Here is a 24,905-nt window from a genome sequence, read left to right on the forward strand (position 1 = left end):
CTTCAAACAAAGGACTATTTTTTAGGATATTTTATTCAATATTTAGTATGTAACAAGTACAATAGTTACAATAACAGCATTAGCACATGTGCTACATGTACAGTGTAACAAGGCTTTTAAAAAACATTTCACTTCAAACAATGACTAACAAGCATAACTACTCTGGAAGACTTTGCAGAAAGATCACAGCCAATATCTCCTGTATTATATGTAGATCTGATTTCAGTCATTGACTATTACTGACTTTGTGAAAGGCATAACATTTCTGTGGATCTCAAGTGATTCACTTTGTTTATATAAAGTATAAGCTTTCATTGATTTATATATATAAGCTATTAAAACTATCATCTCAGTTTTCAGTCATCTTTTAAGACTTTGTTTATAAATTTCAGAGTTTAACTTGAAAGTAATGTGATGTTCCTCATTGATCATTCTGAAATAAAATATCAATATTGCTAAGAAATTTTACTCAAATTAGAAATTCTGAATCAAAGTTTTCAACAGGATTCAGATTTTTTTCCTGACTAAAAAATTAGATTTAATAGATCCAGTCTGGCACTAAAAACTTGTAACAAATCAGGCATAAAAATTCATTCAAAGACTTTCAGAGAAAGGCATGTTACTTTATTGATCTTGTTTTAAAAAAAACAAAATCAGGAAAATTGCACAGAATTCTTTTTATAAAATATAAATATCATTTCCAAATTATTACTGTAATAATATTGAACTTAAAACATTTTACATGTAGCAACAGCATATAAAACCTTCCCATCAAACACAACAACAACATACTTTCATCATATGAAATATAACAACAGAATATGTTACAAAACATGTGCAAAAAAACAATTTATACCAACAATATCTAATATAATAAACATTTTCCATTTCATGATCAATGCTTTTTTATCTATATGCGATGATAATAATGTATCAAAGCTCAATTCAGTTAATGGTGATCTTGTATTCATATATATGTGAATATATGTCTAAGTATGTGAACACAATTTCTTGACATAACTGCTACAACCAAAACTGTTGATGTCTTAACCAATTGTAATATAACTTGTTCAAGACTGTTATATTGGCTGTAATTTGTTCTTGAAAATAAGAAAAAAATCTGAATAAGCTATTAAAATGAGGTAGATAAAATGTCAATTTTTAATATCTTTATCTATCAATAATGAAAAAAATCATATGTTTGCATGATGAATGATAGGGAGATGAGTATCAATTAAAAATAGAACAATGGACACTAAGAATGTGTGAAACAAATTTTAAGGATTTTTGTATCATATAAATCAATGTGTAATGCCCATTATAGTTATGCTGTGTGTGAAGTTAATCACCTGAAAATGTGAGATGGGTACATGGATTTTTCATATCCAATAAAATATGTTTAATAATATTTTGTTCAAGAAGCCAATTAAAGCAGAACAAATACTTTATCAATTCAATAAGTTTGATGATAAAAAAGAAAGACAGAAATTCTAAAGCTCATCATTTTATTTCAATTAAAATATTAAAAAAGAATTTAAAAACGAATTGGTAGAAAAAAAGTTTTTATCAAAGGTCTTACTGTTATTGTTTATTGTTCTAATAAAAGTTATATTAAGGAAACACATTCTTTAAGCAGTATTCAACATTTCCATCATTACTTTAACTCCTTCCATCTGAGCATAAATGGCAATCTTTTTGGGTGTTTTTTTGCTGTGCATGTACATATTTGGGTCATAGATGGATACCCCATAGACTTTGTTTTTCTATAATGTTACACTATCTGCATAGAACTCACATGCTCTCGATCATTCAACCACATCCATCTTATAAAAGTATGGTTTCAATCCAGTGTCTAAACTGCATAACGTATTATATTAATAATAATAATCCATACACAATGCATTATTAGAAAAATGATTTTCAAATACATCATTCAATTGTGCATTAAATAAATTTACACTGAAGTACATTACACAATAGGAGTATTAACCATTTTTTTAATCAAATTAACATTTCTACCGAAAAATGAGTTATTTTATTAAACATTGTAACAGATCAAACTCAAAAGCAAATTATCAACTAATGTACATGATTATATTGGTAACCACACCATGCAACTATTAAAGTTAACTTAGTGAATAATAAGAGTGTCTGACATTGATTAGATACAAATTACTAGAATATAAAGCTATTATACCAAAGTCATAATAAGAATTTTGTACTTTCATAGTAATTCATTATCAATAATATGGTCAATTATGGTAATGATTTTTTTAATTTAAATATGATCTTGTTATAGATAAATATCTAAAAAAAGCTTTACACATCAGTATAGAAAATTTTAGTTTTGAACCAAATAATTATTTAGAACAAACATGTCCCCTAGTAAGATTTTCTGAAATATTATTTTGATTGTCAGATGATAAAAAAAACCCAGATCAGTAAACAAATGCAAAACAAAGAAAAACATAACTTTGGCCTCACCTATGTTTACATTTTTTATAACTAAGGAGGCCTTAATATGAATTGTTTTACAAAATGAATAAGATACAAGAAGATATACATGAAAATATATATGGCACTTTTTGTTATAATAATTATGCAAAAAACTCAAAACAGTGTTTTGTAACCAAATCTAAGAAGGCTAGACAATCAAAAGACAAATGATTGACCAGCATTAGATTTAATTACATATCATTTCACAGCCAAGCTTTAAAAAATGAGCTTAGATCAGCAACAATTTGAATAAAACAAATGCGACTTAGAATTATAAATACTTCTAAATGCTGACAAATCACAGGTTACTTTTACACGTGTACCTCTTTACAAAAAGTAACATATCATGATTACAATGCATAAAACATATAGCCTATTTGGTGAATAGCTGTTTAAGACTAGCAAAACAAGGATAACACTTTGATATTTGGATATTTTATGGCAGGTTGCAGTTGAGCACTAAGATTTCCTCAGTCCACTTTGGCCAACACAAATGCTGTTCGACAAGGAATGTACACCTACAAATAAAAATATGCTATTGATAAAAAACAATGGTGTATATAAATAAAAGCAAGAAATTGTCAAAACTTTGTGAAACTAATAAACTGGCAAGACAACAGTGACCCAGCTAAACGCACATGTACAACTGAAGTTTATAGACCTTAAAATTGAAAAAAACAAACATTTTTCTCAGTATATCTATAGCTAAACAAGTGATGATCAAATATCAAACTAAAAACTAGAAAAAATTTGGCAAAGAGAAGTAGCTCTACCTAAAACAGCAAAATGAGTCACCAGGTGGAAGTTAATGGCATGTTCTTGTCCATGTGCTAGTCAAGTTATAATATGGAAAGCCTTGCTGTGGATAGTAATGGATAATGTGTGTGAACAGTGTTGTCCTTTGAGTAGATTTGAAAAGAGAAGTTGTATGTCGTGACTGCAAAAGCTGAAATTGTTTTTGACAATATACATAGATCATGCTATATAAGATTTATCCTAGGTTGAAACTTGCATTTTTCAACTCATGTAGGCAGGGTTTCCGCTGGTGGTGGCCAATTTCGCAAACTTGAGAGTGGCAAAAAAAAATTTTTTTTGTGAACCAGGGGAAACCTTGCTTGTAGGCAGGTGTTAAGCTTATACATAAAATATTCTTTCAAATTTGGTAACCCATGATTATATTTGTCACAGAATATTTGTGGGAATCGTTTTTAGTGTTTTTACAACATTGAGATATGTTTTCTATTGTTTATACAATTTTTTTAACTGTATCATTCTTTCATGTTTTATAACAACCTCTGGAAAAAGCAAAGAGTATGTGAAAAAATATAATGTGAATGATAATACATTACCATTAAACTACATCTCCTATTATCCCAGGGATCATTAGCTGTAAAGAAATCTGTATTATGATCCAATCTTTTGTGTCCACCAAACTCTTCAGCATCAGAGTCTAGAACTATTTTGTATCTTATTATTGTTAAAGAAACATACAGAATACATGAAAAAGTATATAAACAAATAAAGAAAGTCAATAATTAAATTCAACTTTATGGAAGATTCCACTATTGAAAGTTACTGTGTGCCACAATTTCAAGGAAGACATTTTCTGGGAAAATGTCTTAATTTGTAACAAACATGAGCATAACATTGTACTGTAATTTAAATTTTTGTCATTAGCATAAATATTCATTCCCTTAATAGATTTAAATTATATTATCAATATTACCAGTCTTCACCATTATTCATTTGATACAGGTATACTTTCCTTGTCCAAAGAAATGATGTTAGTACAATTGTAGATCATGTCAACACACAAGTGCAATTACATTAACAGGACCAATTTTACTGCACCAGATTCGCATTGCGACAACAAATGTCTTCTTAGAGACGCTCAAGGCCAAAATATTTGAAAACCAAAAACTTATTACAAATGATGGAGAGCTGAAAAATCAAGAAAGGACCAAAAGTAATGCCAAAACTGGACAAGGAATAAGACCTATGCATGAGGGAGATGCATCCAATAATTCAAAATGACTTTTAAGATGTTCTTACAGCTAGTTTCTATAAAACGATATCCATGAAAGTTGTTGTCTCATCTTTTTTTGCCTAGTAAGATCTCAACTACTGTTAAATGCAGTACAATGGGATATATGACATATGTAATAAATATCTATATATTATTATTATAAATATGACTATTAAAAAATAAAAGAAGAATGTGTCTGAGGACACGAATGCCCCTGCTCCAGCTTTGCAACGAAAATAGGAGGGACAGAAAGATGGAAGGACAGACGGTCAAGGGTAACACTTAATGCCCCCATCACCTATGGCGGGGACATAAAAACTTATTTCACTTGAGGGTTTCACTGTATTTAAGGATACTTTCCAGGAATGTTGACTCCTATTTTATAATCTGTATAACTGTTATTTGGATGGAAGTTAAATACAAACACCAGTTTGTCAGCTCTGTCAAATACCACAAGTTTGTCGCCCTGATGTTTCCTACTTATATAATTCTGAAAAAGGAAAAATAAGAATATAATACTACAATATCAGTTATGTTCCAATATAGCAATGGTCAGTGTTTAATCTTACAAGTCTATCTTTTAAAAAAATTTGTTTTGCTCTGAATAAGTATGATAACTTGAAATCTACAGAGAAATTATCATTATCAGGTAGCTTCCTCCACCAATAAAAACTAACCGTTACAATATAGCCAGGAGTGCTGAAAGTGGCGTTAAACACCAACAATCAATCAATCAATCATATTCAAATACATAAAAATTGACAAAATAGAAAAAAATCTACTAAGCTTTCTTCTTTCAATATAAGTATCATAAAAACATTTAAGGAAATCAGATACAGCACACCAATAGACACAGTGAGGAATATGAGTACTATAAACTGATAACATCCATACCTGACCATGACTCAGAAAATTATACTTTTTCTCTAGGTGCATCATTGCTTTGTCAAATTGATTCAAGTATTTATACTTCAAGTTTGGATCGTCTGCTAGATAATACTGTCGTCTGCAATAATGGTAACTCTCATCATTTCCTATCCTGGGAAAATCCAACCATTCTGGATGTCCAAATTCATTTCCTATAAAATAAACATTTATTAAAGTAAAATAAGTTTTGCTATAAAGAATATATATTCGTGTTATGAGCTTGTTAAAAGAGTTTCTCATAAAAAATGATTTATGGGAATTAGCCTTTCTTCAAGAATTATATTTTGAAAAGTAGGCAGATCAGGGTGGATATGAGTTTTTTTTTTTAAGTGTTGCAGCAGGTCACACATATGGGCCCATCATGAAAAGTTGTTAAAGTTTTTTTTACATGAAAGGAGTCAGAAACTACCCATACACAGCCTGCAGGATTTAACATCCCAATTCATGTGAGCAGAATACTTAAATTCTAATTGAAAGGTCAAATGCTAATCTGAATTCACTAAATATCTAACACAAAGTGATTCTATAAAATACCTCAAAACCACAATAATTTTTTTCTCCTTGCTTGTTATAATCATATGTATAGTATACCTGAGCAAAGAAAGACAACCTGGTTAAAATACTGAAAATAATTACAGTATACTGACCGCTGGTGTTAAAAAGCCATTTTATGTGATTTTGAACGACTATGTCAGATTTTAGTTGTAAACAAAAATACATTTTTATATGAAATGTTTATATCAGCTTGAAAGTATTTTGTGAGAGTATTTTAAAGAAAGAGAGTAAACAATTCTTACCCATGAAAGTTAGATAACCCTCTCCACCTAAACCCATTGTAATCAGACGTATCATTTTATGTAGCGCTATTCCTCGATCTATAACTAGATTAGGGGGAGATAATGTTGCCATAGATGTGTACATTTCTTTGTCCATTAACCAGAATGCTAAGCTTTTGTCACCAACCAAGGCTTGGTCGTGGCTCTCGGCATAAGCAATGCACTTTTCACTATATCGTCTATTAATCAGTGTATGAACCAGTTTGTCTAGATCCCAGTCATCATCACTAAACTCTTTTAAATACTGAAAAATGTAAAAATTTGAATGAAACCTCAACAAGTATGTTTGTACAATATCATTCCATAGCTGTTTTTTTTTCCCTCAATTTCTATTTTTTACCAAATTCCCACTTATTCAAAATATTTGAAGTTCTCTTCCTAAATAAGATGATCCTTAGTCCTTACTCTACTAAAATGGACAACGAATAATCAATTAAAAAAAAACGGATTTACCAATTAAGCAACCATATCTTGTAAAATACCACAGAAATTTCAGACATAGATCAAACACAAACCTTTATCCACATATCAGGAATAGCCATGGCTAATCTATAGTCAAATCCTCCTCCTCCCTCTTCAACAGGTCTACATAATGCTGGCATACCAGAAACTTCCTTTAATGAAAATATATTTTAGGTATATTTTAGAAGTAAAGTTATGTAGACAATGTAATATTTACTCTCAAGTTCCCATCATAAAAGATTTTTTCTTATTTTTAAAATTCTATATAAATATAATAACTTTTATCATCCATATTAATCAAAACACATTGACATTTAAAAAAAACCAATAATACATAACCTTAATAAAATATAAATGTGATGGTCATTTCCCCTCACTTCTAAAAATAACTGAACGGAGAATGAAAAGACTTTGTTGTGGAATCTAAACTTAATCACTTAAGAATGAACACGTGAGTAAGATATCATTTTATGCTAAAAGCATGGAAATATTATAAAAAATGTTTTAGTTTAGAAAGCAAGGACTACAAACTTCACATAAAGGTGGTTGCCTTGACAACTTTTTTCTTCAAAACAACAACTTTCTTGGTAAAACTTTGATTAAAACACAACTTTAGAAGCAGACACTCAGATTAGACAGTAAATACTATACAATAGAACTAGTTTTCATGTACTAACCCTGTTCCTTTTTCACACACACAGCATGGATATTCAGAAATCACACCTGCAAGCTGATAGAATTGAGAATGGAAACTGGATTTGTGTCAAAGAAACAACAACTTGACCAAAGAGCCAAGGCCACCAATGGGTCTACAACGAATTGAGAAAATCCTAAGGAAAACTTTAATGTTTAGTTTAGTATTATATTGAGCCAAATAAGGCTTAATAATTTTTGCAAAACATAAGTAGTGAATAAAAGATGATGTGGAGTATACAGAAATGAGGTAGGAACCCAACAAAACAAAAACCAAAGACCCATTTCAAATCATAATGAAAAAGTGTGAAGATATGAACAAATGAGACATATACATACCTCTGCTACAGTTATCATATTTGGGTACAGCTGATGTAACATATAGTTTGACACCATTAGGTAGACCAGTGAATCTGTGTCCGTGTTCAAGCCAAAGTATTCATTGTAGTCTCCACTAAACCCATGACCTGAAAAAGGATCAGACTAGAGACTCTATTCATGTGTCCAATAAAAAGAAATACAAGGATATAAAACTGAATTGATACCAACAGAACACTTTGATATTTACAACTGAACCTGTAGCCTAAAAATATAGATAAGATAAACAGGATTTACTAAAATCCTCATATAAAGAGTTTCAATACATGATTTCCTTCATTTCAAATGCATCAAAGTTATTAAGAGTACTATAATTTCTGACTGTATATTTTTATTATCTTTTTATCTTATTTTAATATTCTATTTTACTTCTTGTACATGCAGAAATGTTAGATATTGATTACTGTGGATTCATTTATTTTCGTGGGTATGAATTTTTGTGGATTGAGGAAAACTTTTCTTTGATATTTGATTTTGTGATTTTGCTAATGTCTGCATACAAGTCTTTAGAAATTTAGAAATTTGTTCAAACATTTAAATTCATAGTACACCTGTACCCATGAAACCCACGAAAATTGGTATCCAACAAATAATGATGAATCCAAAGTATTTACATTAAGAAAGATCAAATAATCTTACAAATATCTTGAGATAGATTAACAACTTACCCATGCCATGAGTATGATACAACATAGATGTCACCCCATCAAATCTAAATCCATCAAATTGGTATTCTTCTACCCACCATCGCAAATTGGACAAAAGAAAGCGTAAAACTTCATGTCTAAAAATATATAAAAATAACAATTTCAGCAAACTTTTAGTGAAACAATCAATATGCATATATCTTTAAACGCAAACTGACAAAATGTGCAATGAATAACTAGACATCATTGAGATGGGAGCCATCTCTGTGGGCCCCGATGTGAATAACCTGTGGTTAAAAATTTGTATCTTTACCATAGACATGGGGTTGTCATCTAAAACCAAAGGTTTTGACCTTGACCTTTGACCTAGGAAGTTGTACATACATTATGACACACCCTCTGGTGTTGGTTAATATACATGTCAAGTATAAAGTATGAAATCATAACGGTTCTCTAACAGGGCCCTAATAGTGAATCCACAGAATGCCCAATAAAATCAAAGCACCAAAGGCGCTATAGGCAGTTAATTGAAAAAATCAAAGGTAAACTTGGCAGAAGTTAAGATGAATATAGCGGAAGAATGGATGAAAATATTTTTCTCTAATTCTTCGTCAATTTATCCCTTTCTGCACTCATTGTATACAAAAAATTTAATCAACGTGTGGTTCGTTTGATCTCAGTTCTTCATTGGTTAAAATCCGATTATGACGTCGAATTTACTTGCTTTTCTCTGAATTTCCTATTGTGACGGCATGAAAAAAGGCGACCATGCCTGATGACGTCACATAGAAAGAACACATCTTTTTACAGATCATTCGAAAAGACAGAATAAGTTTGCCTGCATATTGTTTGAAAATCATTAGAGAAACAGATTCCACCACCAAATCTCGTGTAATACGATATTTATCCACTCTCGACAGTTAAATTTTAAATAATTAAAACGCTCGGCGAGCCTCGCATTTTAAATTTGAAAATTTAACTGTCATGACTGTCTCGAGTGGATAAATATCGTATCACACTCGATGCAGTGGTAGAATCTATATATCTCAGCTATTTCTTAAGTATCAAATAATGTTTGTATCGTAATGTTTCTGCTATCCAATCCTACCACTTTCAAAAGTTATTTCCAATTTATTTTTTAAAGATTCAATGTCTGAGATTATGCACATACACTGTCCCATGTTAGGGGAGAGTTTTGTGCCAGCTAACATGTTTAACCCGCCACATTCTGTATGTACCTGTCCATAGTGAGGAACCAGTAATTTGGTGATTGTTGATTGTTGCTGTATATCATATTTATTTTTCATAATTGTTTTGTACATAAATCAGGCTGCTTTAGTTTTATTGTTTTACATTTGTCATTTCGTGGTCGTTTATATCTTACTATGCAGTATAGGTTTTGCTAATTGTTGCAGGCTGCATGGAGGAATATTCTTTTCAGAATAATAATTTCAATTATGGTGTCCAACAGTGGTGTATGGTTTAATTCCACTATGTACTAGAGTTTGAATATGCCATATTAGCGCTTTTAGTTGGATCAGCTGGTGCCACTATGCACAATTATCAAATCATACCTGAAACTATCTGAAATGGTGTAATTTTCTTGTATACTAGTATTACAAGAAATGCTGATGTTGTTATAATGGCCTAGCAATGATGCAACATATATTTTTGAAGGCTGTACGGTTGCCTGTAATTGCTTACATCCACTTCATTTGAATTTTGGTGGATAGTTGTCTCATTGGCAATCATACCACATCTCCTTATTTTTATAATAATTACACATGTCTAATCTATAATAAGCTATTAACACAACGTAATGTTTTGCCTATTTGTTATTTTGATAATGCAAATGTTACACTTAAAATAGTAATACTTTAACATGTAAGCAATATTCAAAGTCAATGAACCATGACTGAAGGTACAAGGCTAAACAATCTCTATGGAAATGAAAGGTGCCAATGCTTGTTCAACTGCAAACCAAATACCATTGACTTTTCATAAGTCGTTCCCTTTAAACAAACCTTAACACAAATTCAATTTCTAAGTCAATGAACCATAATGAGGGGGTGGGGTTATATAATATCCATGGAAATGAAACTTTTGAATACCAATACGTTCGCATACCAAATAGCTTTGACTTAAGATTACTGGTAATTTTAAACTGACATAATCATAATAATCACAAACTCATTCATGTAAACTAAGTAAAAGTTTCAAAGTCAATAGATCATGCATATGACTGAGGGGTGAGGACCAAATATCCTCTATGGAAATGAGACGTACTAATGCTTCTACACCTACATGCCAATTATCATTGACCTACCACTATTGGTTTCCCTAATACTAACCTAATCGAAAACTAATAAATGAAATTTCAAAGTAACATAAGTTTCCAAGTAAAAAGAGCATGATTGAGGGGGCGGGGCCAAATAATCTCAATGGAAATTAGAAATAAAAAAGTTTATACAACTGCACACCAAATATCATTGACCTACCACTAGTGGTTCCCCCTAAACTGACCTAATCACAAACATATACATGTAAACTATGCAAAGTTTCAAAGTCAATAGACCATGACTAAGGGGGTGGGGCCAAATATTCTCTATGGTAATGAGATGTGCCTATGCTAACACAACTACTTACAAAATGTCATTGACCTACCAGAAACCAGACCTTATCACAAAATCACAAACTAATACATTGTTGATTCCGCCAAAACAGCATGCCTATATATATATATATGTCTCACTTTTTGACTCTGTCAAGGCAAGACAAAAATTGCAACAAATTTAATACAAATATTTTGTCCATCTTTTTTTAATATTCTTCATTTCTTAGATATATCAATGCTGCGTTCACACATAATTCGAATTCGATTCACATTATTAACTGATTTGAATTAGTTTAATACGCATTCGAAACGTTTAATGTCCAAAAGTAAATTCTACTTTGAATTGCAATACACGTCAAAATCGCTTTACTGTGAATGCAGGGGTTAAAATTAACATTTGGTACTGGACAGTCCAGGACCTTTGACACTCCAAACTGAAAGGTCCACAACCTAAATTCCAGGTCCTGCTTTTACTTGAAATAGTTCATAACTCAGTAAGATACTTTAATGTGCTTTTGGTGTTAAGTTAGCTTGTTTCATTGTCAGTGTCACTGTCGTTTAACTTGTTTAATAATAAATGTAATTGTCTTGTATATTAATTTATGAATTCAAATAATCTTTTTTTTTTGTATTAGGAAGGCTGAGGGAGGCTGAGGGTATCACTGTGGGTGGGTGTGTTGTCTCAACAATTGATTATTTATTACTAATTATACCATTATATTAAACAGTTCAAATTCAAAACTGTTTAAGTGTATCATATCTAGTTGCACTATATATTATATTAGCTAGTTCCTCTGTGAAAATAAAGTAAGAAACTTCCAGATTTTTATAGGCCCTTCAAAATTGAGAAGAAATTACCTCATGGAATTGTAGTAATATGTTTAAACAATAAAAACATCTACATTTCATATCAATATTTATAAATGATAAGGAAAATACTGTCACATTTTATTGGTTTTTAACATGAAAATTTGTGAACTAAAAGTAATTTTGAGTTTCTGTATAAAATATTTCCTGCTTTTTCTTTCTTTTCAATATATCTTTGGTTTTCAATTCTAGAGTTTATATTTCATCATGATAGATGTATTTTGTCTCATGCCTGGAATTATTATATTTTTATTGTATTTGATCGGCAAACCCGGAATTACCCTTATCCGCCCCCGGAATTAGATCTGGTATTATAATTGTCTTCATTTCCGGTTTATGGCATCCATTGTTTTTCAATGTTGTTTTTGTCAGTCAGATACGATTTACTCGGATTTACACATAACATGTTGGCGATTTTCGGTATAAAGCTAGCGGTTGAACAAAATGATTATTATCAGAAATCACCAAATTTAAAACGTCCTTGATTTACGTTTTGTCGACGAAGTTAAAATTACCGCCAACTGAGACTTCAACTCCGTGTCATATTAGTCACAGCCGTTATACAATATTCCTGCGCTTTGTGCCATTTGGCAACTGTAAACGACTTGTAATTAGTGATTTTCGGCGATGAAATAATTCATGCAATTGTTCTTTGACATCTTGGCCAAAAGCACAGGGGATAATAAACTACATAAGGATTTCTATTGAGCACTACTTCCTATGTGCAACTTCAAAACTTTTGGGTGGTTCGACGATCATTTAAGGTTTTTCTGGTCATATTTTTTGTATTCCAGAATTAAAAGTATGAAAAAAGTGTTCAATTAGTTATAAATAACATAATAGCCAGCCAGATAATAACAATGGCACATATTTCAGCATTTATTGGGTAGAACACAAATCTAGGGTGCTCGCTTAAAGCAGCTTAACTGCTTAAAAAAACCTTGCAACTGATATAACAGGACTATATTAAGTTTAACCTCTGTTTTCAAGTTTACATTCCAATACTTACTCAGTATAATTGAAAAGGCGTGAATCCCATAAATCGTGTGTGCCTCGTCCACTATCATGGAAGAAGCAGGATTGGGTTCCATCAAACTGGTTCAATCCATCTACAACATTCTTGGAGGCATGACTGTGTACAACATCTAATAATACTACAATACCTAGTGAGTGGGCTACATCTATTAATTCCTTTAATTCTTCTGGGGTTCCATATCGACTGAAATAAAAAAATATCATATAATTTTCAAACATACTGTATGTGTAACAAGAGCATGTACAAAAAGTGGTTATAAAACAATAAATGAAGAACGTGCCCATGGGACACAGATGCCCAAACTTGTAAATATATGGCAAATTCAGCAATTTTTCCATAAATAAAGGGACATAACTCGAGAACGATGAAAGTGACGACACCAAAATTTACACTTGATCCGTGGTAATAAGCATTGTGTATAAATTTCATATCATTTTGTTGAGGCAATATAAGGTTAGAGTGTGGAAACGGCAAATTCAGCCATTTATCCATTTGTAAAGGGACATAACTCAAGAATGAACGTGACGCACACAAATAAGAAATTGATCTGTGTTTGGTGGTAATAAGCATAGTGTATAAATTTCATAAGATTTGGTTGAGGCAAACTTAATGCCTCTGTCGTCTAGAAGCGGGCAGGTCATAATTTTTTTTCCCAACATGACAGTGTAAATCAATACGGATTATGATGTCCATGTTCACTGACTGTGAAATCAAGGTCAATACCCCTATATAGCATATATTTTAGAAAGTTTACATCATAATGATCATTTGTGCTTAGTTTCATGTTGATGTAACCATATATTCAACATAATCTTGGTCAAAATTCGTAGTTTTTAGATTTTTTTTTTAGAAATTTCACTATATTAAGAACATAAGTTACAAGTTTCATTTTATATTGTTGATGTAACTTCCACTTTATTCAGTGAAAATGACTTTAGACAGAAACTATCTGTTACTAAGAAAAATGAAGCTATAATTTTATTATTTCATTTAATAATACAGAATTTGGTCCCTCCACACAAAAATCTATACCCAAATATTATCTTTACATCTGCTTAATGTAAACAAAATTACCTAGAGGCAGCAAAAAAACTTGTTACTTGGTAACCAAAACTAGCATAATATGCATGTTCCATAATGGCCATTAACTGTATTGAATTATAACCTGAAACAAAAATAGAAAAATCTTTAATGTTAACATTGTTATTCATTTTTATTCAATGTGTCATCTGAGAGCATAAGTTTTTTTTTTCTTTTTCTTAAATAGCTATGTCTCTTGCAAACATAACCTAACATATTTTTGTTATTGCAAGTTCATAAATTTTTGTGTGCATTTATGATTGCTATTGTTGACCACAATTTAAAAAAAAAATAACATTGCAAATATTTCTGAATTTACAGTAACCTGTACTGACTTTTTTTTTGTTAGAATGCTGAACAGCTTTTACAGCAGAGACCTTTCCTGTGTTAATCAATTTTCAGTGATTAATATTCTATCAGGAGTTATTCAAACAGTTACAAAGGTAAGGTGTAAAATTCAATATTGCTCATGAAAAACAGACAATCAGAGGGACAAAATTAAAACAACACTGACCACATGGAAAAAACTGGTTCACACACAATGGTTTCAGGTATAATAATTCAAATGCTTATATTTTCTAGCAAGTACACATAAATTTTATCATTTTCTAGATTACATTTATGTATTGTTTTATACTGGACATTTTAATATTAATGCTTATTCTGCAGTTTTATAGTTCCAAGCTGTTGTCTTTATTTTTCATAAATATTGACATTGCTTGGAAGAGGGTAGTGAACAGGACTCTTAAACTGTAATCTAGTCATAAATATTGACATTGCTTGGAAGAGGGAAGTGAACAGGGCTCTTAAACTGTAATCTAGTCATAAATATTGACATTGCTTGGAAGAGGGTAGTGAACAGAACTCTTAAACTGTAATCTAGTCATAAATATAGACATTGCTTGGAAAAGGGTGGTGAACAGAACTCTTAAACTGTAAACTTGTCATAAATATAGACATTGCTTGGAAGAGGGTGGTGAACAGGGCTCTTTAACTGTAATCTAGTTATAAATATTGACATTGCTTAGAAGAGGGTAGTGAACAGGACTCTTAAACTGTAATCTAGTGGTTGCCGTTGTTTGCAGTCTGTCATAATTGTTTTAGCATAACTCATCCTGTTTTGCTTTCTTGTTTGAATTAAATTCACATTTGAAAAACCCTTTGTCAAGCCTTTAATAGCTTACTATGAGTTTTGTTCATAGTTGAAGGCCATGCAATGACCTGTAAGTGTTCACATCTTTGCCCTTTGGTCTCTGGTGATTTGTTGTCTCGTAGAAAATTATACATCATCTCATTATTTTTATATTAAATATTATGTATGTTTATTTGTAAACCTTTTTTGAAAATTCAATCTTCATGCTCAGCCACAGCTTGTACAATTTCTACCAAGCCTGTAAGAATTTCTACAGGCAAAAAGAATCTATAAAAAAAATTTCCAGCATGTAGCTGCAAAAGTTAAAGTAAAGTCTGAGTGTAATAATCAATTGCAGGCAAAATACAATATTACCTAAATCATGTATTCGAGGTAGAACATCCCTTGTAAATTCTTTATAGCTATTAACTTTTCCCTCATGTGAACTTATCCCAACATGAGATTCGTAGATACGTAATGATGCTGGTTTATCTGGTCGTCTGTGTTTAAACTGATATAGCTAAAAAATATATATTTTAAAATGTTACTGCAATTATACTGATGAATGATTTAATGTTACCATCTGTAAATTATATTGTAAGCTTGCCATTGCAATAACAGAAAATATTCCTTCTTTCTCAAAATAATTCTCTCATAAAAAGCAAGAATATTTCAATCATCTAAACAATTAAACACATCAATTTTAAATGTAATTCAAATATATGATATCCATTTGACGTGACTCTGTGCTTATGTATCCCGTCATACTTTGAACGACAAAATTATTTTATTTATAAATATTACTTTTACTGTTGAGTCTGTTTTTTGTGATATACATTTGACGTGACTCTGTACTTATGTATATCATCATACTTTGTACCACACAATTATTTTATTTTATTTATTAATATTACTTTTACTGTTAAGTCTGTTTTTTGTTATATCCATTTTACGTGACTCTGTATTTATGTATCCCCTCATACTTTGAACGACAAAATTATTTTATGTCTACCTGTGCGAATTTCAAACGCGTGATTTTACGCCAGTACTTAAAACCTTCCATCCTTTATGGGTGGATTTTACATAGATAAATAAAATAGTATAATATAAGCAAAATGAGGATGATAAATTTGATGTATGCCTTTTTGTGCTTCTTCGTTACGATTTTTTGTTTTTATAGTGATTAAGATGATAACACAATGTTGACTGCTGTACCCCTATTTTTGACTTTTTTACCTATTGTCTCTGTTTGTTTTGTTCATGCATCGTTGTCAATATAATGGAATTTGATGCGACTGTCATACAAGTGAGAGGTTTAGCTAGCTATAAAACCAGGTTCAATCCACCATTTTCTACATAAGAAAATGCCTGTACCAAGTCAGGAATATGACAGTTGTTATCCATTCGTTTGATGTGTTTGTTTTTTTTTATTGTGCCATTTGATTGGGGACTTTCCTTTTTGAATTTTCCTCGGAGTTCAGTATTTTTGTGATTTTACTTTTTACAAGTGACAGTAATCATTCAAATATTACTTCTTACTTACTAAAAACACTTCTACTTCAATGTGATTTTCTATTACAATATGACTTTCTATTACAATGTGATTTTCTATTACAATGTGATTTTCTGTGTTAATGTCATTTTTCTATTACATTTGTAAATTTTCTATTACAAGTATGTTAATAGTCACTTTGCTTAACACTTTTGGACTGTTTCATGTCAAGTGATTATACCACTCTTACCACCATAATTTCAAGTTGTGTAGAAGTAATATATTTGTTTAGTGTTCAGAACTTTCATCAGTGTTCTCAATAAGAGCCGGCAACCAGCAAATTGGCTGCCTATTGCGTGTTTTGTGCCGGCTATTAATTTATTGACAAAAATATGACATAAGCGAAAATCACATAGTCGGTATCGGTCGTACATAAAATCTGTACAAATGGAGATTAATGTTGACACGGATATTTTAGACAGCTTGTTACAAACTTGTGATCAGTGATTACTTTTAGCAAGAGCCGGATTTACAGTAAAGATAATAAATCTCACTTAGTGTATCTTACATGGATTTAAACTTGTGTGCATTTATGTATTGTATTGTATAATCGCCGGAGTATAAAGTAAAATAAAACACGGTGAAATCAGTCCGCATCCGACGAATTCTAGTCACTTCGGAATGTTGTTAAATCGGCACCCTGTATACTCAATTCGGTACCTAGTCAAATATACGTTGAATATATAATGTTTTTAGTATTTTAAGCAAAAAGATTAAAATAAAGAAGGGAGATGGCCAGAATTAATTATTGTATATAATCAAGTTCTTTATGTTTCTTTGTTGTATTTTCTTCGGGCAACTATATTTGTATTCAAGGTATTGGATATTTATTATGCATGTTTTAACCAGTTAATATTGATGACAGGGACTCATAGTTTGCCCTTTTATTGCTTCTTTTTTTTCGTGATTAAACAACAGCTTGGGTAATGGCTTAATTGGTTTTTATTTAAGTTTTTGAAGAAAAAACATCAATAACTACCTGTATGAGTTAAAACAACAAACATGTTAATTATTTAATTGATATAAGTTATTAAAGAACTAATTATATATATATTTATTCAAGATAAAAAGGCATGAATTTGACAGATACAAAATATTACAAAGACATAGATACAGCACTAGACATAGTTTATAGACACTAAAATGATATACATGTTTACTAAAAATTTTAAATTAAGAAATAAAAAATAAAATTATGAAAATTTTCATGATATTTTGATAATATGATTAGACTAGATTAAAAATTAGTGGAATTTAACTTGACTAGATTTTACACTGTAGCCTAATATCTTAGGATGACCCACAAAAGTTAGTAAAACTTATTTCCAGTGGGGTCCTTTTATAACGAGACTTCCAGTTTACACCAAGGGTTGACACATAGAAAATACAAGCACAAATCATTTAGAATTTATCACAGATAAATGGTCAAAGCCCCAGTATAATTAATAAAAAACAAATTCACTATTATAGATGGATTTAAATTTATCCATCAAAAATTTTTTCACCTGCACTTTAAAATTATATTTTTTAGAGCAACTTTTAATCATGTCTGGTAACGAATTCCAGTCTTTTATTCCATTATAAAAGAAAGTGGTTGATTCACACTCTTTAATTCCTGGTATATAAAAGTTTTTGAAAAGAAACAAATCAAATCAAAACATCAGTCATAGGAGTTAAAAAAAAACTTAAAATATTTTACTTCTTAATAACAAGATTATTTTTAACAATGTACAGAACAAAATAAAATCCAACCCCACTTTTTTTTCTAAATAATTAATAAGCAGAAAACAGATGAAAATTATTATTTGGTGCCGAACTGACCAACTAAATGCCGAAATGACTTTAAAATAGGTGCCTATATGATCAGATGCCGATTTGACTTTTTTCGATAGGTGCCGATTTAACTTGTACCCTCTGACCAACAGAGAGGATTGAGTGTAACCTGATAATTTGTTTCCTGGATTTAAAATTTATTATTATTCTAGCCATATTTTGTCAGTTGCTTACTGCAAAGGCAACTCTGGTTTTCTCTAAATATAAATCTTAACAGTTTTCGAATGACTGAATAAAGCATAAATTAATGTTCTCAATGAATTCTATTTGAAACTATAATACAAGACACATAGAATTAATATGAAGTGAAGACACAATTATAAGGGCTATTCCCGAAATGTCTGTATACATTTGTAGGTAGGGGGAAGGCATCTTAATAAAAAATAAAGTAAGTCTCATAACATTTGGTTGAGGCTAACTTAAGTAGAGAACAGAAACTAAAAATTCAGCAATTTTTCTATTTGTAAACACGCATAACTCTAGAACCGTTGTGTATAAGTTTTATAACATTTGGTTGAGACAAACTAAAGTTAGAGAAAGGAAACGAAAAATTCAGCAATTTTTATGTTTTTAAAGGGACATAACTCAAGAATGGTAAAAGTGTTGCCACCAAATTTCGTACTTAATCTGTATTATGTAGTAATAAGCATTGTGTATAAGTTTCATAACATTTGGTTGATGCAAACTAAAGTTAGAAAACGGAAACAAAAAATTTGTACTTGATCTTAGTTTTGTGGTAATGAATATTGTGTATAGGTTTCATAATGTTTGGTTGGGGCAAACTTAAGTTACAGAATGGAAACTGAAAATTTTGCAATCTTTCGATTTATAAAGGGGCATAACTCAAGTATGGCACTACTCAAATTCAACTTGATCTGTGTTTTATCAGTGGAAGTCAAAATTAAACATTGCATTGTATAAAGCATTGATTGTAGTTGATTCAACTATAATCATGGACAAAGGAAGATAACTCCAATTTTTTGGTAAAAGTGACACCACCAAAATTCAACCTTGATCTGTTTTTTTGTGGTAATAAGCATGTGTATAAGTTTCATAACATTTGGTTGAGGCAAACTAAAGTTAGAGAACGGAAACCAATTTTGGGACGTACGTACGTACAGACGGACAAGGGTAAAACTTAATGCCCACTCCGTTACGGCCGGGGCATATAAATTGCATGGGCTACTTCACATATTTTCCCAATCAAAACTTAAAATTAAGGAAAAATGAATTAAAATTTTATTCAAATAAAAAGTGCTTTTCCCTCCCATACAATCAATTCTGGAATAGCCCTTAGTGATAAAGAATTGCAATAAGAAGAATATTGAACATGGAAAGGGGTGAAGCAAGCCATGTCATATAAAATTTGCCAAAAAAAATCACATTAATTTTCAATTTTTGAGCAAAAATTTAAATGAGCTACTAAAAATGGGCAAATTAACATGAAGAATAAGAGGTCAAAATCTACTCCAGAATAGCCCAGATGCCACTTCCTGCAATCTAGATTTTCAAAATGTTCTTGGACCCCCTGGCTTAACGAGAAGGGGGGATAGCGACGCTCGTTTCAGGCCTTGTGGCCCTCATAATTTCCTGATACTTTTATTTTTCTTCCTCTTATTCAAAAACTTATTGAGAACACTGTTCATGACTTTGTTAAATGCTAATGAAAGTTAAAAGTAAAGTACAAATGTAGTATGCTTATGAAAATTAATCAGTAGTATCATGACTGTTACACTGAATGTTATTTTTTTATTTATTTTTTTTATTACAAAGAAAAATTGTAGCAAATTATATTGGAAAAGTGTGATCATACATTTACAAGAAGCAAAATTAATATCTTCCTCATTGTTCATGTGTGCCACTATTTAGATTTGTGTGTGTTTATATTTTTTGTATGTCTCATCAATATGCGGTTTTACATTTTAGATCCGAACACATGAAATGCAATCCATTGTTAATACAGATATACTCTTTACTCACCTGATCCTGTGGAGGATCCCAGTTAATTTGTTCAAAAATAGGTACATCTTTTGGTCTTTTTACTACTTTTGACCATGGACATATTCTGTCTACTAATTCACCTGATTTGGTTCTTACAACTAACTGAAAAAATAATGTACTATTCAAAACCTTAAACTCTCTTGAAGTACATTTTGATTTTATATGCGTGTGTGTGTTTTTTTTGGGTTTTTTTTTTTAAATGAGGACTTTAAAGTAAACTTTTAACAAGAAAGGTATACCATAGCACACTTTTTTGAAGTAAGGACTTTGAAGTAAACTTTTAAGTTCAAACTTTTAACAAGAAAGGTATACCATAGCTCACTGTTAAGAGCAAATCTTCTTTGGAATTAGACTTTATGATACAATTGAAAATGTATATTAACATGATTAAGTAAATTTACATGTACATACAAGCATAAACTATAGTACAATTTTACATGACGGATGGATTAGAATTTGGTAATGTCTCAGGGTTTAAGATAAGAGTCTATTACCAATCTGCTATTGTGTGATGTGTAATCACTTGATATAACTTATCAACGTATTTTTAAATATAAGAGTAACATGACGGATGTCACATGTGGAGCAGGATCTGCTTACCCTTGCGGAGCACCTGAGATCAACCCCAGTTTTTGGTGGGGTTCCTGTTGTTCAGTCTTTAGTTTTATATTTTGTGTTTTGTGTACTGTTGTTTGTCTTTTTCTTTTTTAGCCATGGCATTGTCAGTTTATTTTCGACCTATGTTCCTTGGGTATCTTTCACCTATCTTTTACTGTATTTTTTCAAATAGATTTAAATATTAAACAAATTCCTTCAGCCAATCATATGTCATTTGTATTTGAATTTTACTGTTAGCGACAATTGAATTGCTGTTTTAGTTGGATGTTGAAATACATATTCACTATAAATACCAAATGAGCAACTTTTGAATTATCAATAAGTTCATGCAAAAGATTTGTTTTTTAAGTAGAGCCTTTTGTAGTAAAGGTGGTGATTTAATTGATTTACAGCTCTAACTTGTCGGTGCAGTTTTTAAATAAATGGTTTAATCTTGGCAAAATAAATATACCGAAAATGAAAGTTAAACTAATTGGATGAAGATGATTTTCTTTACTATTCTACTATAGACTATGTGTTTCATCTGAATAAAGTTTCCTGAATACTTTCAAGCAAAACGTATCCTGATCATAATCATGATAATTCCAGTAGTAAATATAAATTGACTATTAGAAAATTTACCTTTACTTTACTGTTATGTGGTATAGGACATGATCCATCTTGATTTGGAGGAATTTTTATTTCCCATTTACCAAATTCCAGTCTGGTAAATGGATATTGTGTTTGGTTCCAGCTGTCTGAAATATAACAAAATGATACAATGACCTACTCAAAACATGAGATATACATGAAGTGATATTGAAAGAAAAAAGTTTACCTTCTGGAAAAATGGCATCTCAAGAGTATTGAGAATTTACAATCAAATAGAAGTCACACACATTGTGATGCTAAATATACATAAAATTGAGAATGGAAATGGGGAATGTGTCAAAGAGACAACAACCCGACCATAGAACAGACAACAGCAGAAGGTCACCAACAGGTCTTCAATGCAGCGAGAAATTCCCGCACCCGGAGGCGTCCTTCAGCTGGCCCCTAAACAAATATATATACTAGTTCAGTGATAATGAACGCCATACTAAACTCCAAATTGTACACAAGAAACTAAAAATAATACAAGACTAACAAAGACTAGAGGCTCCTGACTTGGGACAGGCGCAAAAATGCGGTGGGGTTAAACATGTTTATGAGATCTCAACCCTCCCCTATACCTCTAGCCAATGTAGAACACCTACTTGTAGTTCAAAGTATTGGTAAACAAAAAAAATATTTTCATTCAGCATACTTAAAAATTCAATGTATGGAAAAGCAGGAAATGGGTGTCTTTCATATCCCAAAAGTGCTGAAATAACATACTAATCACTGTCAAGTTGCTGACCAAAAATAAAGTCATTCTGTTCATGAGTTCAAGAGAAATGTGTGACAGAAATATTTGTTGCCTGGAAAGGGGATTGCATTAAAGCAGACCAGGGGTAATTAAAAATGTAATTGTAATTTACTTTACTTACAATGTAGTTTGACTTAGAAGACTTCTACTCAGGGGCGGATTCAGGCGGGGGCGCGGTGGGCATGCCCCCCCCCATAAAAAAAAAAATTTTGCAAAGCATGGGTTTCCACAGCTTAATAAAGTATATTTCGATAATTTTACCTCAAAATTTTTTTTCCAAAATTTAAGTTTGTTGCCCCCTAACCTAAAATCCTGGATCCGCCCTGCTACTAGGCTCCAATTTTCCTCTAAATTTGTAAATTGTTAGTTTATTAGTGAAATGTTTTGATAATTTGATAATTTATCTTTTAATTTTTTTAAATTCTTCAAATTAACAAATTTCATTTTCTTGAAACATAATATCTGACCTATCTTGCTACTAGTTTAAAAGAAAAAGCAATTTAATTTTTGTTTTATTTGAAAGAGATTAATGGATGTGTTTTGTTTGTTGTTCAAGATGTACATACACATGACACGTGGCTCTACATACATTTAATAAATATAAATAATAAAACAATTATCATGATTATTATAATAAACTAAATCATTAAAAAAATAATTAAATACAACAAAATGTCATACTGAATTCCCCCCTAAGATATAATCCTTCTGCACCAGGTGCCCATTCCTTCATGCATATCCCATTGTCTGGTGTTCTGTGTAGGCCAAAAGATTCATATCCTCGACTAAACTTCTCTATGCCACCTTCTGTACTATCAATGTGTCTAATTACATCTTGGAAACATCCATATCTATTAAAATATTTTCAATAAATAAATTACATACAAAAAGTTTTGTTTCACAGGAGAATTTATAAAAGTCTGTAAACTGCAATGTACCACGACCCTAGCCTGTCACCCATTATGAAAATCTTTCTTTAAATTTAATGACCATTTGTTTCAGGAAGTATTTACGGTATTACATCTATTTACATGATTTACAACATGTACAAACATTTTTTAATGATTGACATGTACTCTATGGTCTGTAAATTGTCCAAAAATATCATATGGACCTAAGAGCTATGGTTTCGCAGCTAATCTGAAAATTGTTTTTAGCAAAACTTTTAGGAATTTTGGGTCCTCAATGCTCTGCAACTTTGTACTTTATTTGACCTTTTTAACTTTTTAGATTCGATCGTCACTGATGAGTCCATTGTAGACCAGGAAACCCTCGTCTGGAGTACAAAATTTCAATCCTTGTATCTATGATGATTTTTTTTGCATAGTATATGTACATGTATGATGTAGTATTAGAGCGATTGGAGGATCCTGGATGACAACATGGGAAAAAATGAAAAATGTTCGACATAGGAAAAAGGCAAAAAAAAAGATTGCTGACATGCCAATAAAATCTAACGCCTTCAGTGTATCTGCATCATGGAATGTATTAACGATTTTTGAATGCGGAGAAGTAGAAAGCATGCATAACTTACCTTCTCCTAATTTCTCCTTCGTGCAATCTAAGATAAGGATCTATATCTAAAAGATGTTGTATTTCTGGTACATCGACTTTAGACAGAGAACCGTCCATCGTGTGTGAGTGTCCCTGAACTATTTTGACCCTCAAAGACTAGTTTACGTCTGCTGTTTATACCACTGCATTTCGTCAAGGTCGATCATGATGTGATCGTTGTTTATTTAGCGTTTGATGTAATCCAGTTTTATTCAAAGCGTTCATATGACTGTGATAATTTTCTAATGTCTAAAACAACATAGGAAATGGCTAAGACTTGGGGATAATCTCAAAATAAATAAATAACAAGATACGGATTTTCTCTGAAAACAATATTTCAACTCGATAAAAATGTATTCCTTAAACACAATAACAACCAAGAACTTTTCATCTAGTCTACAATATTCTAAGTTCTGCAAATAAACACACCTCCAGTCTTCGTTTGTATGTCTTATATTGTAGCTGATACCAGAGACATATATTATATGTCTCTGCTGATACTAATACCAGAGACATATATACATATGGCTCTGCTAATACATACATTGATTTATCTACTAGTCCTAGTTTGTAGGTAAAAACCTAATGATAATATAATATCAGAAGTCCTAGTTAGTAATGGACTTTTGACAATATATAACATTATTTACAAATGTACTAATGTTTTGTTTTTTTTTACTATTGAACTTTATGTTTCTACTGTACATATTTTAGATGTGTTAAATTTTACGTTATTACTCATAGTTACAACAAATGTTTGAAGTCA

General features: G+C 31.0%; 1 protein-coding gene across 1 annotated transcript; it reads right to left on the minus strand.

Annotated features, from left to right (window-relative positions):
- Positions 1-15: 15 nt before the first annotated feature.
- On the minus strand, positions 16-24,347 carry LOC127704760 (1,4-alpha-glucan-branching enzyme-like). The gene is made up of 15 exons (XM_052208957.1): positions 24,120-24,347; positions 23,267-23,436; positions 21,820-21,935; positions 20,560-20,682; positions 15,570-15,714; positions 14,057-14,147; positions 12,956-13,165; positions 8,487-8,602; positions 7,780-7,907; positions 6,801-6,899; positions 6,247-6,529; positions 5,417-5,601; positions 4,879-5,012; positions 3,846-3,963; positions 16-3,014 (listed from the first exon to the last, which is right to left on the minus strand). Exons 1-15 carry the CDS (start codon positions 24,215-24,217, stop codon positions 2,967-2,969), a joined length of 2,064 nt encoding a protein of 687 aa, XP_052064917.1. The 5' UTR covers positions 24,218-24,347; the 3' UTR covers positions 16-2,966.
- Between the last annotated feature and the right edge of the window lie 558 nt (positions 24,348-24,905).

Source organism: Mytilus californianus, unplaced genomic scaffold, assembly GCF_021869535.1.
Source record: "Mytilus californianus isolate M0D057914Y unplaced genomic scaffold, xbMytCali1.0.p SCAF_6, whole genome shotgun sequence".
In the NCBI taxonomy this organism is placed as follows: Eukaryota; Metazoa; Mollusca; class Bivalvia; order Mytilida; family Mytilidae; genus Mytilus; species Mytilus californianus.